The sequence below is a fragment of the Balaenoptera ricei genome, chromosome 1, assembly GCF_028023285.1.
Source record: "Balaenoptera ricei isolate mBalRic1 chromosome 1, mBalRic1.hap2, whole genome shotgun sequence".
NCBI classification, from domain to species: Eukaryota; Metazoa; Chordata; class Mammalia; order Artiodactyla; family Balaenopteridae; genus Balaenoptera; species Balaenoptera ricei.
The window spans coordinates 178681721-178696432 of NC_082639.1; the positions used below are offsets into that span (position 1 = coordinate 178681721).

Consider the following 14712-nt stretch of genomic DNA (forward strand, 5'->3'; position numbering starts at 1 on the left):
GTGGTATATATATACAGTGGAATATTACTCAGCTGTAAAAAAAGAATGGAATAATGCCATTTGCATCAACATGGACGGACCTAGAGATTATCATACTAAGTGAAGTAAGTCAGACACAGAAAGACAAATACCATATGATATCACTTATATGTGGAATCTAAAAATAGGATACAAATGAACTTATTTACAAAACAGAAATAGACTCACAGACATAGAAGACAAAGCTATGGTTACCAAGGGGAGCAGGGGAGGAATAAATTACAAGTTTTTTTTAAAAAAAGGATCAATATCTAATCCTTCAAAAATTTATTGAGGGCTTAGAATGAAGCAGGCACTGTTCTAGATTTATATTTTAAGGGATGGAGATATGAGGTAAATGAAATAAATGATGAAAGTATAGTACGGGCTGGAGACGGTGAGTGCTATGCAGAAAGGCAAAGCAAAACATGCTGAAAATGTTGCTTTTTTCTTCCATCTTCAACATTAAAATGCTTATATAAAAATTCACCAATTTTGATGTCTTTTTTAAAATATGCACTGATATGACAGCTGTCACATGCAATCTAACAAAATTGTTTCGAGTGAAGTTAAAGACAGCTAAGCGCTATTAGAGCCATCTTACGGAAAAAACCAAACGAACTTTTTGGCCAACCCAATATTTGAATTAATTATTAGTTTTCAAAGACCATATGGCAATATGAGTAAAATTTTTAAAAATTAATCTCTTTGACTGAACATTATCTTAGAGCCTACCAATGTGCAAGCAAAACTGTTTGTTGCAATGCTACTTTTAATATCAAAAAATTAGAAACCAACTAAATGTTATCTAAGATAAAATTATAAAATAAATTATGTAAATGTATTTAGTTATTAGAGAATATCACGTATCTTTGTGAACTGAAGTGGAAAGATATCTGCTGTATGTTACAAAGTGAAAAACACTTACAGAAGCATTTTTCACAATAGCTGAGATATGGAAACAGCCCAAATGTCCATCAGTGGATGAATGGATAAAGAAAATATACATACATACACAAACATGCACAATGGAATATTATTCAACCGCGAGAAAGAAATCCTACCATTTGCAACAAAATGGATGAACCTGGAGGGCATTATGCTAAGTGAAATAACCCAGATAGAGAAAGATGAATACTGTAGGATCTCACTGACATGTGGAATAAATTTTAAAAAAATCAAGCTCATACAAACAGGGAGTAGAATAGTGGTTACCAGGGACTGGGGAGATGTTGGTCAAAGACTACAAAGGTGCAGTTATGTAGGATGAAAAAGCCTAGAGAGCTAATGTATAGGAATGATGACTATACTTAATAATACTATAATAATACTGTATGGAAAGGTGCTAGGAGAATAGATATCAGATGCACTTATCACACAGAAAAATTAGTACCTATGTGAGGATATAGTATGTTAATCAGCTTGACTGTAGTAATCATTTCACTATGTATATGTATAAATCGTCGTGTTGAACACCTTAAATATATGCAATTTTATTTTGAAAAATTTTAACAACTTACAGAATAGTGTGCGTGATATAATCCAATTTCAGTAAAGAAAAAACAGATAAACAATGACATACATGTGTATAAATATTTCTGAAAAAAACTTTGCCAAATTGTTGGTAGTAGTTTCTCTGAGGGTGACAGGTAAACCTATAGAGAATTTTCACTTTCAGCTTTTATAGTTTGAATTTTATGTAATTCGATTATTTCTTCATTTTCAGCAAACCTTTGTATTGAAGTTTAACATACAAACAGAAAAGTGCAAAAATCTTAGGTGTACCAGTTGACAGATTTCAGAACCTGAATAGCTTTATGTAACCAGCATCAAATTACTAAATAGAATAGTACTGATCCCCCAGAACCTCTGCATTGTGCGCTGTTCTAAACCCCAACCAGGATTACCACTATCCTGACCTCTAAAATCATAGATTTATTTTGCGTGGTTTTACACTTGATGTAAAAGGGATCATGCAGTATGTATTCTTCTGTGCCTAGCATTTTTTATCCAATATTTTGTTTGTGAGATTCATGCGTGTAGTTGCATGTGGCTATATTTTGTTCATTCTCATTGCTATATTATACCTCATTTATTTATCCTTTCTGCAGTTGGTGGGCATTTGTGTATGTTCCATTTTAATGGTATAATAAAAAGTATTTCTATATACATACTTGTATATTTTTCTGAAGCTGTGTATTTGTGTGTGTGTGTGTGTGTGTGTGTGTGGTGGGATATATAACTTGGAGTGGAATGGCTAGACCAAAAGGTATGCATATATTTAGGAGATATAAATTAATAAGTACTGCCAAGCAGTTTTTCAGAATGGTGGTACCAATTCTACGCCCACTAATAGTTATGAGCATTCCAGTTGCTCTACGTACTTGAGTATATTTAGTATTTTCTATTTTATTTTAGCCATTCTGGTGGGTGTTTAGTGGTATTGCATTTTATTTTGCATTTCTCTGATGACTAACAATGCTGAGCATCTTTTTCATACATTTATTTGTAATTTGGACATCATCTTTTTGAAGAGCCATTTGCCCCCATTCTTTTAATGAGTCATTCATCTTTTTTTATTGATTTGTAGGAATTATATACATTTTTATTGGATATGTATGTTATCAGAAATACATATTATAAATATCTTCTCCTGTTATGTTAGTTACCTTTTCACTCTCTTATTTGTGCCTTTTCTTAGACAAAAGTTCTTAATCCTAATACAATTTATAACCATTTCCCTTTCTCTTATACTTTTACCTGTATTGTTTAAGAACTCTTTGCCTATTCCATGGGCTTGTCACTGTATTGTTTTTATGATTAAATTTTTAAAGTTGCAAACACATTTACATAAAAGCTAAGTATTTCCATGCGGATCTTGGATTTTCAGATTTTTTTAAGATGTGAAGCCACAGATATATGTCTCTTTTATATATCTCTGTATCCCAATAGCCTAGAAAGGTGGCTGCACAAAGTATATTTTCCTAAAAATATTCCTTGGATGAATGAATAAATTTTTCTATTGAGATAGAAAAATGCTCTATCATTTCCCCAAATACTTGAGACAAAAAATTGAACTTTAGAATATCTCCTGTTTTCTTTGCATCAAAATCTAAATTTTAGCAAGCAAGAAATGTTTATTTCTCACTTTTCTGCCCATTTTAGTCAGCATGGCTCTTTAACGCAAACCTCTAAAAAGAAAAATGCTTTGGTATTGCTCTGCTCTGCTCCACATGTCTTCTTATTCTTGAGCCCAGGATGAAAGCACATTCATGAGGCACAGGAGAAAATAGGAGTCAGGCTCAGTCACACAGTATATATTTAAAGCTTCTTCTCTAACATGGTACCACGTGTCTGCTTCCACTTCTTTGCCCGAAACAAGTCACATGGCTGAGCCTAAAGTCAGCGGATGGGGATGTATAAGCATATGATTGACTACATGATTTAAGGCATTTGGCTCAAAAGATAGGATTTATCAATGTCTGCAACATTAATTGTCAAGAACATGATGTTTCAATGGAAGTGTGCATTTTTTTATTTCTTTACTTGCAAAAAAAACCCTCATTCATTATAAATCTTTGTAATGTAAGGAAACAATTTGACCATACAACAGCAAATCAAGTTACTTTACTAAATCCTCATTTCTTACAAGAAATATCCCTTGATCTGTGTATTCTATTTTAGTTGGGCTAAATTTTATATAACATTTCTGTGTTATGTAAGTGTAAAAGCTGGGAATTAAATGGTGTGTCTGAAAAACACATGCACATGCATATTCTTGAATAACATGATATTGTTGATTTTTTCCCAAGTATAACTTGGCTAAATATTTCTGTAATTCTTATTGTAATTCATAATTTCATTCACCAAATTTCCCTTCAACTGGGGATGAGTAGTTGTATTCCCAGACTGAGCAATTATTATTTTCTTCCCTCATTCAAATCCTGGCTTTTGCTCCCCTGGTTACCACCATGTAGATGCCTACAGCACCCTGGTAGAGAGTGTTGTTGTCTTCGTGTTCTGAATTGTAGCTATTTTTATGAAATAACCTTTAGTTGTTTAATTTTAAAACAATAGTCTTAATTATAGTATTTGATACCACATATGAAATTTTAAAATGGTCACAGAAAGGTAAGCCTTCTCTTCTGTAGAAGAGAGCCACTCTGAACCAAAAGGAGAGAAGCTTAAGAGAAGAAGAGTTGATAGAAATATGATTTTTCTCTGGTCAGAAGGTACACCAGATTTTGGCCGTGTCTGTGCTTTTGTTGGCAGATGTGTCCTCCTTATATCTGACTGTGCCACCCTAATAATTTGTTTCTATGTCTCCCATTTCATTCTCTACCAGATTTTTCTAGTGAGACCTCGATACCCACTGCCTTCTCCTCCATTCCATCAAAAATTATTACCCAGCAGGTTGGACTCTGCTCGTTCTACTCAATTGAAAAAGATAGTAATTACCAGCTCTGTAAGCTTTTCTTCAGCTCGCATTATTCTGGACCTATAGGAAGTGTTTACACAGTTAACTAACTTTGCCTTCTTAAAGTTCTCTCCTACCTATGTTTCCATTTTACAATGTGATCCTGATTGTTCTAACTTTATTATTGTTCCGATTCTTTCCTTCTCTTAAGTCTGGGGCATTTTTCCCAGTGGTCCTTGCTGTGTCTCCCAGGGACATGATTTATTGGCAGGTGATTGCCAATTTATTTTTCTAACCCCATTTTCTCTTCTGAGATTTAGTTTCTCATTTCCAAATGATGGGTAGTTTTTTTCTTTACATCATTAATATAAACTCACTGTGCCCCAGATGGAGCTTCTATCCTCAACCCCATATTTTCTTCTGTACCTGACCTTTCTATTTCTGTTAATAATGCTACTTTTCCCTCAGTAACTGGTGAAAAGAATTGACCATCTTACCCCCATCATCATCTCATAACCACTTGTTTTAAGGATTCTCTTCTGAAATATATAGACTCCATTCTTTCAATCCATTTAGTTATGTGTCAGTCCTTAATTAAAATCCTTATCATCTTATTCCCCCAAAGCACAGCAGTATCCTAACTGGTTCCTCTGTAGTTAAATTATCTATATCCTCCAGACATTCCACTGTTAGTTTGGTTTCCTTCATCTTGACTTTGAGCATCTTCTTCCCTTCCTCCACCCAAATTTTAAAGCCTTCCTTTTGTCTACAGGATAAATTCCAACTTTTTTAATCCACTTAGTAGGAGAGATGAGAGTAATAAAGCTAGTATCAGGGGTTCAAGTGAGTTTGGATACTGAAAAGTGATGTATAGGGACAAACGATCTTATTCTAGGAAGTGAGAGAGGCGCCAGGATGGACCAGGTACTGAGTCTCACAGCAAGAATGTGATATCCTAGAAGGTGGGATAAAGAGAATCAGAGAGTGTGAGGTAATGAAATATCAAAATGAGTAGGACAGGTATGTTTGAAAAGGACCAAAAGCATAAAATCTAGAAGACAAAGATGCAGAAGCTAAGAAGGCCAGGAAAAGTTTGAGTTGCCTCTTTGGAAAGTCTGAAGCCCACATGCCAGGCTTGCCTTTGCTGGTATTAAAATAATTCACTCTAAAGATAGTTATGACACAATCTTCCTTTCCATCTTTGTCTTCTACTCAAACTTCTCAAGCCAGATAGTCTATATATGGCCTGAGATGGGGTCTTGCCTATTTCTCCAGATTCATCTCTTAACTGCCTCCTCCACATCCAGCTTTCCTTAATATTTTCCCTGCCTCTAGGCCTTTATACAGTTTCTCCCAAAGTCCTTCATATTCTCTGAAAACAAGCTCAAGCATCTTATTCTTTGTGAAACCTTTCTTAATCCCTTTGAATCAAATTATATCTTGTAAATAGGTCTGTATCACTTATCATACCTCACTACAGTTTTTTGTTTTTAAATTCTTTTTCACCAACTAGAATTTAATGCCAGGCACTGGCTTGTTAGTTTTTCTTCTTTATTGTGTATCAGAGTACTCAACAGATGTTAATGTTCCATAGAAAACATATTTTATAAAATGACAATCCGATGCTCACAAAATGATTTCTGCCCTCCTGCCTCCACACCTGTGTTAAAACTTCTTCCTTACCACTATTGTACCTTCCACCTCCTTTCTTCACATCCATTTACTAAGTACACCAGGACACCATGTGATTTCCGGGGGTAGAAAGATGAATCAGACATGGTTTCTGATTGCAGGAACCTGTTGTAGTCTGTTGAATCCAGGGTAAATCCCTCAGCTATGTAGGAACTTTGGTTACCAGCCCAGCATGAAGGCAGCTCTGTCCCCTTCCAACTTACACAATCCTGGTTGACTATATTACTAATCAAATCAATAGCCATTAATTATTCAGTTTTGTGCTCTTGAGCTGTCATTTGGTTCTCATGTATGTTCTTGACCTCTTATTTGATTCTCCCTGTACGACGTGTCTGTTAAGACATACACATTTTATATCTCCAACTAAACTGGAAACTCTTGAGAACAAAGATCTTAAACTTCTTTGCCAGTTTCAGTACATTAACAAAATGTCTTACACTGAGGAAGAGCTTGATAGTATGCATTGAGTGGGTGGGATACCCATAGAATGGAGGTTGGGCCAGGTGGTGGTAGTGTGAAGACATCATAGAGAACTATTGCATGCTTCCCCTGCTTCCTGAGCAGGGATAATTTCTGAGAGACAGGAGTACTGTGTGTCTTGGGCAGTGCTGGTAGGTGATCTGAAGGGTGAGTGGAGCCCCTGGAATTCTGAAGGCTGCAGACCATTTGGTTACAGGATGGCATCCCAGAAAATTGGCTCTGTGGACCACTTCATAGCAGATTTTTCTCATTTTTAGCTTCTACTACTGGACAAGTTCTTTAAACTTCATAAGTATTTTAAACAAAGCTCTTTGTGTTTCTTTCACTCATGTCAAAAACCCATTTATTTTTATGACTCTGATAATATTACCGCATTGATCCCCTAGTATCCAATTTTGGGTTGACAACATATCTTTTTATGTTGATGAGTTTTGCATATATTTAAACTTCATTATATATTGATTAGTGGGAGTGCAGGCTTGAGTTTCCAAGTATGGGTTGGCATTCATAATGGGATACAGTTAAAACCAAATGGCTGGGACCATCCCAGTGCATTGCTGTGTATAATTCCCTGACTGTACTCACTACATCATAAATAATAATGAAAGTAAATGTGCGTTTATCAGAAAGAATCAACAAAACCCAGCACTGATTCGCTGATTGCACTTGTCTCCCCAGGCATTAAGGCCAGCTTTCGAACGAGGGTGCCTGAAGGTTTGATTGTCTTTGCGGCATCACCTGGCAATCAGGAAGAGTATTTCGCAATTCAGTTGAAGAATGGACGCCCTTATTTTCTTTTTGATCCTCAGGTAAATGAATAATCATAAGAGTTGATATTTTTGAGAGTTTACCAGGTACCAAGTACTTATGTTTTCACAATGAATCCTCACCAAAACCTTAGAGGTGGGTACTCATTACTTCCACTTTACCAACGAGGAAAAAGAAACTTACAAAAGTGATTTGACTTACCCACAGCTAAAATAGCAGAGCTTCAAAATCACATAGTCTGACTGAGAATCTACATGCTTAACAACCATATGCTACCTTATAATGAGGATTAAAACTTTTAAATGCATTTGAATAGATCTGTTTTTATTTTCCTTGAGAGCAAAATTGTGTCTCTATCTCCCTTCCTCTTTCTCTTTCGCTTTCTCTTTTCCTTCCCCCCTTCCTTCCTTCCCTCCTTCCCTCCCTCCCTCCCTCCCTCCCTCCATCTCTCTCTCTTTTCCTCTCTCTCTCCCTCTCTCTTTCTTTTTCTTTCTTCACCAGCAAATATTTAAGCATCTATCAGGTGCTATTGGGCTGGGTATTGCAGACTACACTAGTTTTAAAGTTAAATATGACCATGCCCCTCTGAAACAATCTAGGTATTATACAGTTAAAAAAAATAAAATATTCATGACTGTTACAAAAGACAAGTATGATGCTGTGTATTATGAGAGCATAAAGAGTCTTTCTTTTAAGTTGTCTGTCTCCTCTGCAAATGTGATATTTAACTGAGATGCAAAACAGTGAGGAAAAGTTGATCAGGACAAGAGTATATGTCTATACAAGAGGACATGTGTTTGAGGTGGGGCAGGCCAGAGGAAATACTGATGGGAGATGAGGGAAGGATCTGTAATAAAATTTCCAGGCAGAGCAAACAGCAAATATTTAGTGTCTGAGTTAGACAAGAACATGGCATATTCAATACATTGAGATGACTCTAATATGGCTGTAGCGTAGAGAACAAAGAGAACAGTGGTAGGTTGAAAAGTTGGGTAGAGACTAATTTAGGACCTGGGAAGGATTTGAGAGGATTTAAATTTTTCCTGAGGGCAATGGGAAACTATTGCATAGTTGTCTTCACTTTAGTTAAAGGAAGGCTCGTAAGCATTTGCTGTTAAGCTCTGTGTTGGACCTGTGAGTAATTGAGGAATAAGACTATGTCAAAGATTTTTCTCAGGTTTTCAACTTAAAACTGCTGATCTAAGACATAAATGATGCTTGCCAAATAAATGTTTAATGTTATATTATTAAAGGAGGCACAGCTTTCCCCCTCTGTATCTAAGGGATAATGGACCAAGGGCTTCCTACATCCTGGAGACCCACTCACCTTTGAGAGGAAAGTCAGGGCCTGCTGGACCAAGTATGTCTGAGCATCACCCAGGATCCCTGCAGAAGCTCTCAAGAGGCAGACTGAGTCGTTCTTGTGTTAGGAAGTGGTAGAGCCATGAACTGGCAACTGGCAAGACCAGGGAAAGAAAGGTTTATTCCTGGTATTTTGACAGCAACCTGATAACCCCCTGGCCTGACCACTATAGGTACTCAGGCACAAGGACCCCTGGGTGTCCCCTAGAATTGCAGCTTCTTAAGGAATGCCAAGAGGTGGGCAATGAGTAAGCAAAAAGAAATAGCATCACACCTAAGCAGATCCAGCATCCAGAGAGAAAGGGCTAAGAAGCAGCTGTTTCCAAAGGCAAGGCAGATGGCATCGGGAAAACAAAAACAGCACACTGACATTGATTCAGTTACGGAACTGAAATTATTATTTTTCATTTGAGTCCTTTAAGTAGACTAATTAGAAGAGAGACTGCTGAGCCTCAGATTGCTAGGTCAAAATACATAACAAAAATATGAAAACATAAAGAGAGATGAAGGAAGATGCTAATATTACGAAGAAATTCAAAAGGAGAACAAAAAACACATGCACAAGGTAAAGAAGGCTGGGAGAAGATAATGAAATATAAAATAGGAGAGAATATATGATTTAATAGACTTGATTATAAATTTATTGGAAGGACTCATCAAGTTCTAGTCAAGATTAAGCAAAGCTAGTTCTTCTATAGGACCTCTGTGTGCCAGCCATTATTCTAAGTGTTCTCTCTATACATAAATACACACACACACACACACACACACATTTAAACATCACAACAACTCTATAAAGCAGGTACTCATTATCCCCACTTTACAGGTGAAAATCTGAGTCATGGTTAAATTAATTTTCCCAAGTTATACAGCTAATCTGTGACCAAGCTTTTCAACATGAAAGAAGAATGCTTGTTGGTGTCCAGAGATTCAGTTTAAATACCATCCATGCACCATATCGGAAGGAAATATTTCAGCAAGGCTTCTAATCAGAAGGAAAAAATAAAGAATTTGAAATATAGAGGAGAAGTAGTGGTGAATAATAAACCTAAGGATATTAAGTTCAACCTAAGTATTTAATGACAAAATGACTAGAAATGTGTTTTATGTGCCAAAGAATCTTTGACATAGAAGAGACACACAGCAAAGGGGAAAAAATGCCCTGATAATTGTTTGGTGCTAAAATTACTAAGAGTTGAAGGAGGGGGGAAAAATGAGTGACTTAAAAGTTTCTAAAGGTATCAACTTAGTAGAGGGAGCAGTAAGGGTATAGGTCATATTGGTTTCTTATTTTCATAAAATAAATGGACAAAAATATTTGATTTTAAATGGGACAAAAGAAATTAATTACTAACAGAACGAAAATGTTCCAAGAACAATTAACAAGATAAAAAAAAAAGACTAAATGCTAAATTGTAAATATCAACAAAAACCATAAAAGAAAGGAAACAATCCAGTAAAATAGAAGAATATCAATGAGAAAGAAAAAATCTGGTTCTGCTTCTTCTACCTCAACCTGTTAATATCTAGGTATATTTGAGATCAAGCCAGATGGAGAAAATCTTTAATCATATAGCCATTTATTTACAGAGCTTTAAAAGTACACAAAGTGGGTTCATGTTGATTGTCTCATTTCATTCTTGAAGTAGCCTCCTGAGGTAGGTATTGTTTTCTTCCCTGCTTTAGATAAGTGTCTTAACTAGGGTCACACAGTGATCTAGTGATAGAACTGACACTGGATTTAGTTTATTTCATTCAATGAAACATTGTTAAAAATGTGTAATATTCCAGGCACTGTGCTAGGCAGTTATGAGTTGGAAACATGGAAATGAGAAATGAACAAAATGCCACTCCTGCCGTCCTCTCTCTAGACACCCCTCCTTCGAAGATTGGAGTACAGAGTCCTGCTGGACTTGAACAGGGCAGTGTGCCAGGGTGGCTTCACGCTGCCTCACACTTATAATACAATCGGTCACACCCTCATAAACGTCCATCCTGGTGTCTGTGAGTGTGATTCCAGATGACCATTCACACCCCAGATTACATCTGTAATCATACAATGGCCACGGGTTTGTTCACAGGTTTTGAGTATTTAATAAATGTGCCCTGCCTGCCCCCCCCCCCCTGCCCACAATATACTCTAAACATATGGGGCAAAGTCTTTGCAGAATTAATCCAAAAATGATTCCACCAGAACTGAAACATGACTGCCATCTCTTTGACAGTGTTATTTCTCTTTCTAACAGATGTGATAGCTTCAGATTCTGCAGAATAGGAAGGGGAAGAAGTTAAATAATGCTTTACTCTACTCAGCCACATTATTGCCATTACGATCCTGAGACTGGCTGCCAGAAAACTCTCTCCATCTCATCTTTTTCATCCCCTTTTCAATGATCAGATAGACAGGCTGGTGTAGACCAGAGCAGAGTTCAAGGAAGCATTCACAAGGGCATTGCCAACCATTTCCTCCCCCTCTTCCCTCAGACAATGACCTACAGTGCTCCTCACTGCCATTGGCTTTCCCCGCTGCCTGTCTCTGCCCGATATACCCAAATCGTAACCTGTATACAAAGTTGGTACCTGCCAGGCAAGTGTTAATGAAATTGTTATAGCCAAAGTTGGAGGACCAGGGGAATGCAGAGGGTTTAATGATGCCTTACAAGTGCATTTTTACCTGGAATAATAATATCCCTCTACGAAGCAAAAGTTACCTGCATTTTCAGGAAAGTGATAATTAATTTACACAAAAGAAAGTACGGCATTGGTTGAGCCGGACTGCCTTAAGATACATTTGAGAAAATGTGATCAGATGTATCACACTGAGTGCTTGTGATGCTGTCTTTACATGAGTCCATGAGCTCAAGCTAGCCGGGACTGGTCCTTCCTCACCACGAAAGAATTTATCCAGGTTAACTGGACATATTGCTAACTTTTTAATGGAAGCCCCACATATTATCAGACAAAGAATTGTTGAAACTGAGGAATGGAGAATATTTGGAATATTCTTCCATTTTTTTCTCTTTTGGGGTAGGAATATGAATACAGCTTTTTTTTCTCTCTCTTTTTTTTTATTGAAGTCGAGTTGATTTACAGTGTTGTGTTAGTTTCTGCTGTACAGCAAAGTGACTCAGTTATACATATATATATTCTTTTTCATATTCTTTTCCATTATGGTTTACCACAGGATATTGAATATAGTTCCCTGTGCTATACAGTAGGACCTTGTTGTTTATCCATCCTATATATAATAGTTTGCATCTGCTAATCCCAAACTCCCAATCCTTCCCTCCGCAATCCCTCACCGCTTTGGCAACCACAAGTCTGTACTCTGTGTCATGAATACAACTTCTTGAAGAAAGTTAGAGCTACCCCAAATTTAAAGAAGCTTAGGAGTTTGTTTTATACGTCCCCCATTGACATTTCAAAGTATTTATATTTTAAATAATTAGGTACCACTTTAAGCCAGTTTTCTTTCCTTTTGTCTTTAAAGGATACAAGATTATCTAATGAACACCTTATTGTACTCATCAGACAAGTAGTTATTTGCTCTTTGTGTCTTTCTTATCTGAGTGTACAATCCAGTGAGGGCAGGTCTGTCTATTAGTCCCCAGATACATCCTTGAGGCTCAGTACAGTCCTTGGAACATAGTAGATATACTCGTAAATAAATAAAGGACTGTTGACTGTTTTGGTGACTGAGTGGCTTGATAGCTGTTGGTAAAATAGTACTCATAATTGCAGAAATTACCCATTTTCTAGGATAAAATTTCCAGTTCTTTAATGATAATTTAACAATTTTAGTTATTTGTTTTCATTTGTCAGTTAGTTTCTTTGACTTATACTGATAGTTATTTTCAAATTACTGTTCCTGAATCCATTCAAAATAATTAAATTTTGAGTTGTGGTAAGAGCATTTTGTAGGAATTTAAAGTTACTCTCTAACACGTAGTTTCAAAATAACTGAAGTCATTGTGTACTTTGTTCTTTTTAAAATATCTTAATAATCTTAAGTAACGAATTCTTTACATAACAGTATAATTCTACATAGAGGCATAAAAACTTATTTGGCATTCCTTCCAACTATCTGATTCATTCTATGAAAAAATATTTGGGGGAAAGGGGGAAGATTCTTCATAATATTTAAAACAGGACATATGTTTGCCTATTATAAACTGAACACTTAGAATTATTGTTAAGAATCAGTAAAGTTACTCCATTTTTTAATTGCTGTATTTTTTGTTCTCTCTAACAATTAGCTAAGAGTCTTCCTATTTTCATTAGATTAATTTCAATTTGGAAATACTTGATCAGATGATATTTTATTGACCAGTAATGACTCGTGGTTCTCATTTAAATGTTTTATGTTCAGTGACATTAACAGGAAATTCACATAACATTCTGACTTCACTTAGGGAAATGGTGAAAGTGAAAGCCTTCAAAAAAAATTCCGAATAGAATCTATTTAACATGTCTGATATTTTCCAGATGGAAAAAACAAACTGCATCATATGACATCAGAATTGATCACAGAATTATTCTCTTAACATTAGTGAGGTAAAATAATCTTAAAATGATCATCAAAGAATAATACACTAAGTTCCTCTAAGTATGAAGAAAATTTGGCATACTGAGGCTGTGTGTTATGTACTTGAATGTGTCATCAGTCAATGTGATTTCTGATGTAGAGAACTATTAATGTTTCAGACTGTCGCCAAACATGATATGAAGAACCACTTACTCAGACACCTGATCTTTAGAATGCAGCATCGTTTGTAACAATTTTAACGCTAGCTAAGTACACTTTGATGAGACAGCATTTAATAAAATGCTCATTAATTTCATCATTAGCAAGGGTATGCTAAGAAGTAAGCCAGTTTCTTATGTCACGCCCAATTAGCATCCCATGCTAGTAATCCCATTAGTATTGTTGAATTCACTAATGGAAAAACTAATGGGCATGCTACCAGGGCACATTAATTGGGCACGACACTAGTTCTGCTTTTAATTATTAAACTACGATAATGAAATGTGTGTTTGTAAAATATTAAAATGTTGAAATAGGGTTGAGGAAAATAAAAGAATATGTAGAGGAAAGAGTTAGAAGGAAAGTCAGCCTACAAAGATTCGAGGACTTACCAAAATGGTCATCTTTCTAGCTGATCAAGTTGCCTGTAAAAGTTGGGATATTGTCCACGTGAGAAGCAATCCACTCCTACTCATGGGAAATTAAAAGCTCTTTTTTGGTAATATGAAATTCTGTATGTCATACATGTTGTCATGCTCTGTATGAGGCCTGACAGGAGCCAATTAAATGCATAGAACGGACATGGTATACTGCTGAAGCTATTTTAGGGAAATATAAACAGAAATGTTTTACTGAAGATGGTGTGATTAACGTTGCAATTTTTGTGACATAAATCTTCACCATATTACATCAGATAATTATCAGTTTTATCTTTTTTGAAAAACAGTATGCCAAGATTATTAGAATTTGATGAAACATTCCAAGTAATTTAAAAATATATTCTGTAATATTTTACCAAATCTTATTTTTAGCTTTTAAAAAATTTTTATTGATTGAAGTTAAGTATTGCTGAAGAGATCTACTTTATTAAGAAAGAAAGAAAAAAATTGTTTTCATTTAGAAGGTTTAGAGTATTTTCTGGTTGTTTTTTCTTTAACCATAGTAGTAGTAAATGATGATGGTGACAAAGTTGAAATATCGTTTACTTAATCTTAAGTATTCACTAACATTAAAAGAGTACCATTGTGCTAACCAGAATATACATAGCTCTAAAGTGTTAAGATGAAATGTTTCTCTTCTACTTTTCTTTGTTTTCTTATCCTCACCTCCTTTTAGCTAATATCTGTTCTTAACATCTGCCATTTCCTAGTCTTATCCCCTTAGGAACTCATTTTTAACTATACTATTACCATAGGCAAAAGTATAAATGCTAGAATTTAGACTACAAAGC

General features: G+C 35.7%; 1 protein-coding gene across 1 annotated transcript in view; it reads left to right on the plus strand.

Annotated features, from left to right (window-relative positions):
• USH2A (usherin) overlaps positions 1-14712 on the plus strand; it is a 775536-nt gene that overhangs the window by 295292 nt on the left and 465532 nt on the right. The window contains exon 21 of the mRNA XM_059905730.1: positions 7286-7416. Within this exon, the coding sequence (XP_059761713.1) occupies positions 7286-7416 (131 nt within the window). The remainder of the gene's footprint in view (positions 1-7285; positions 7417-14712) is intronic.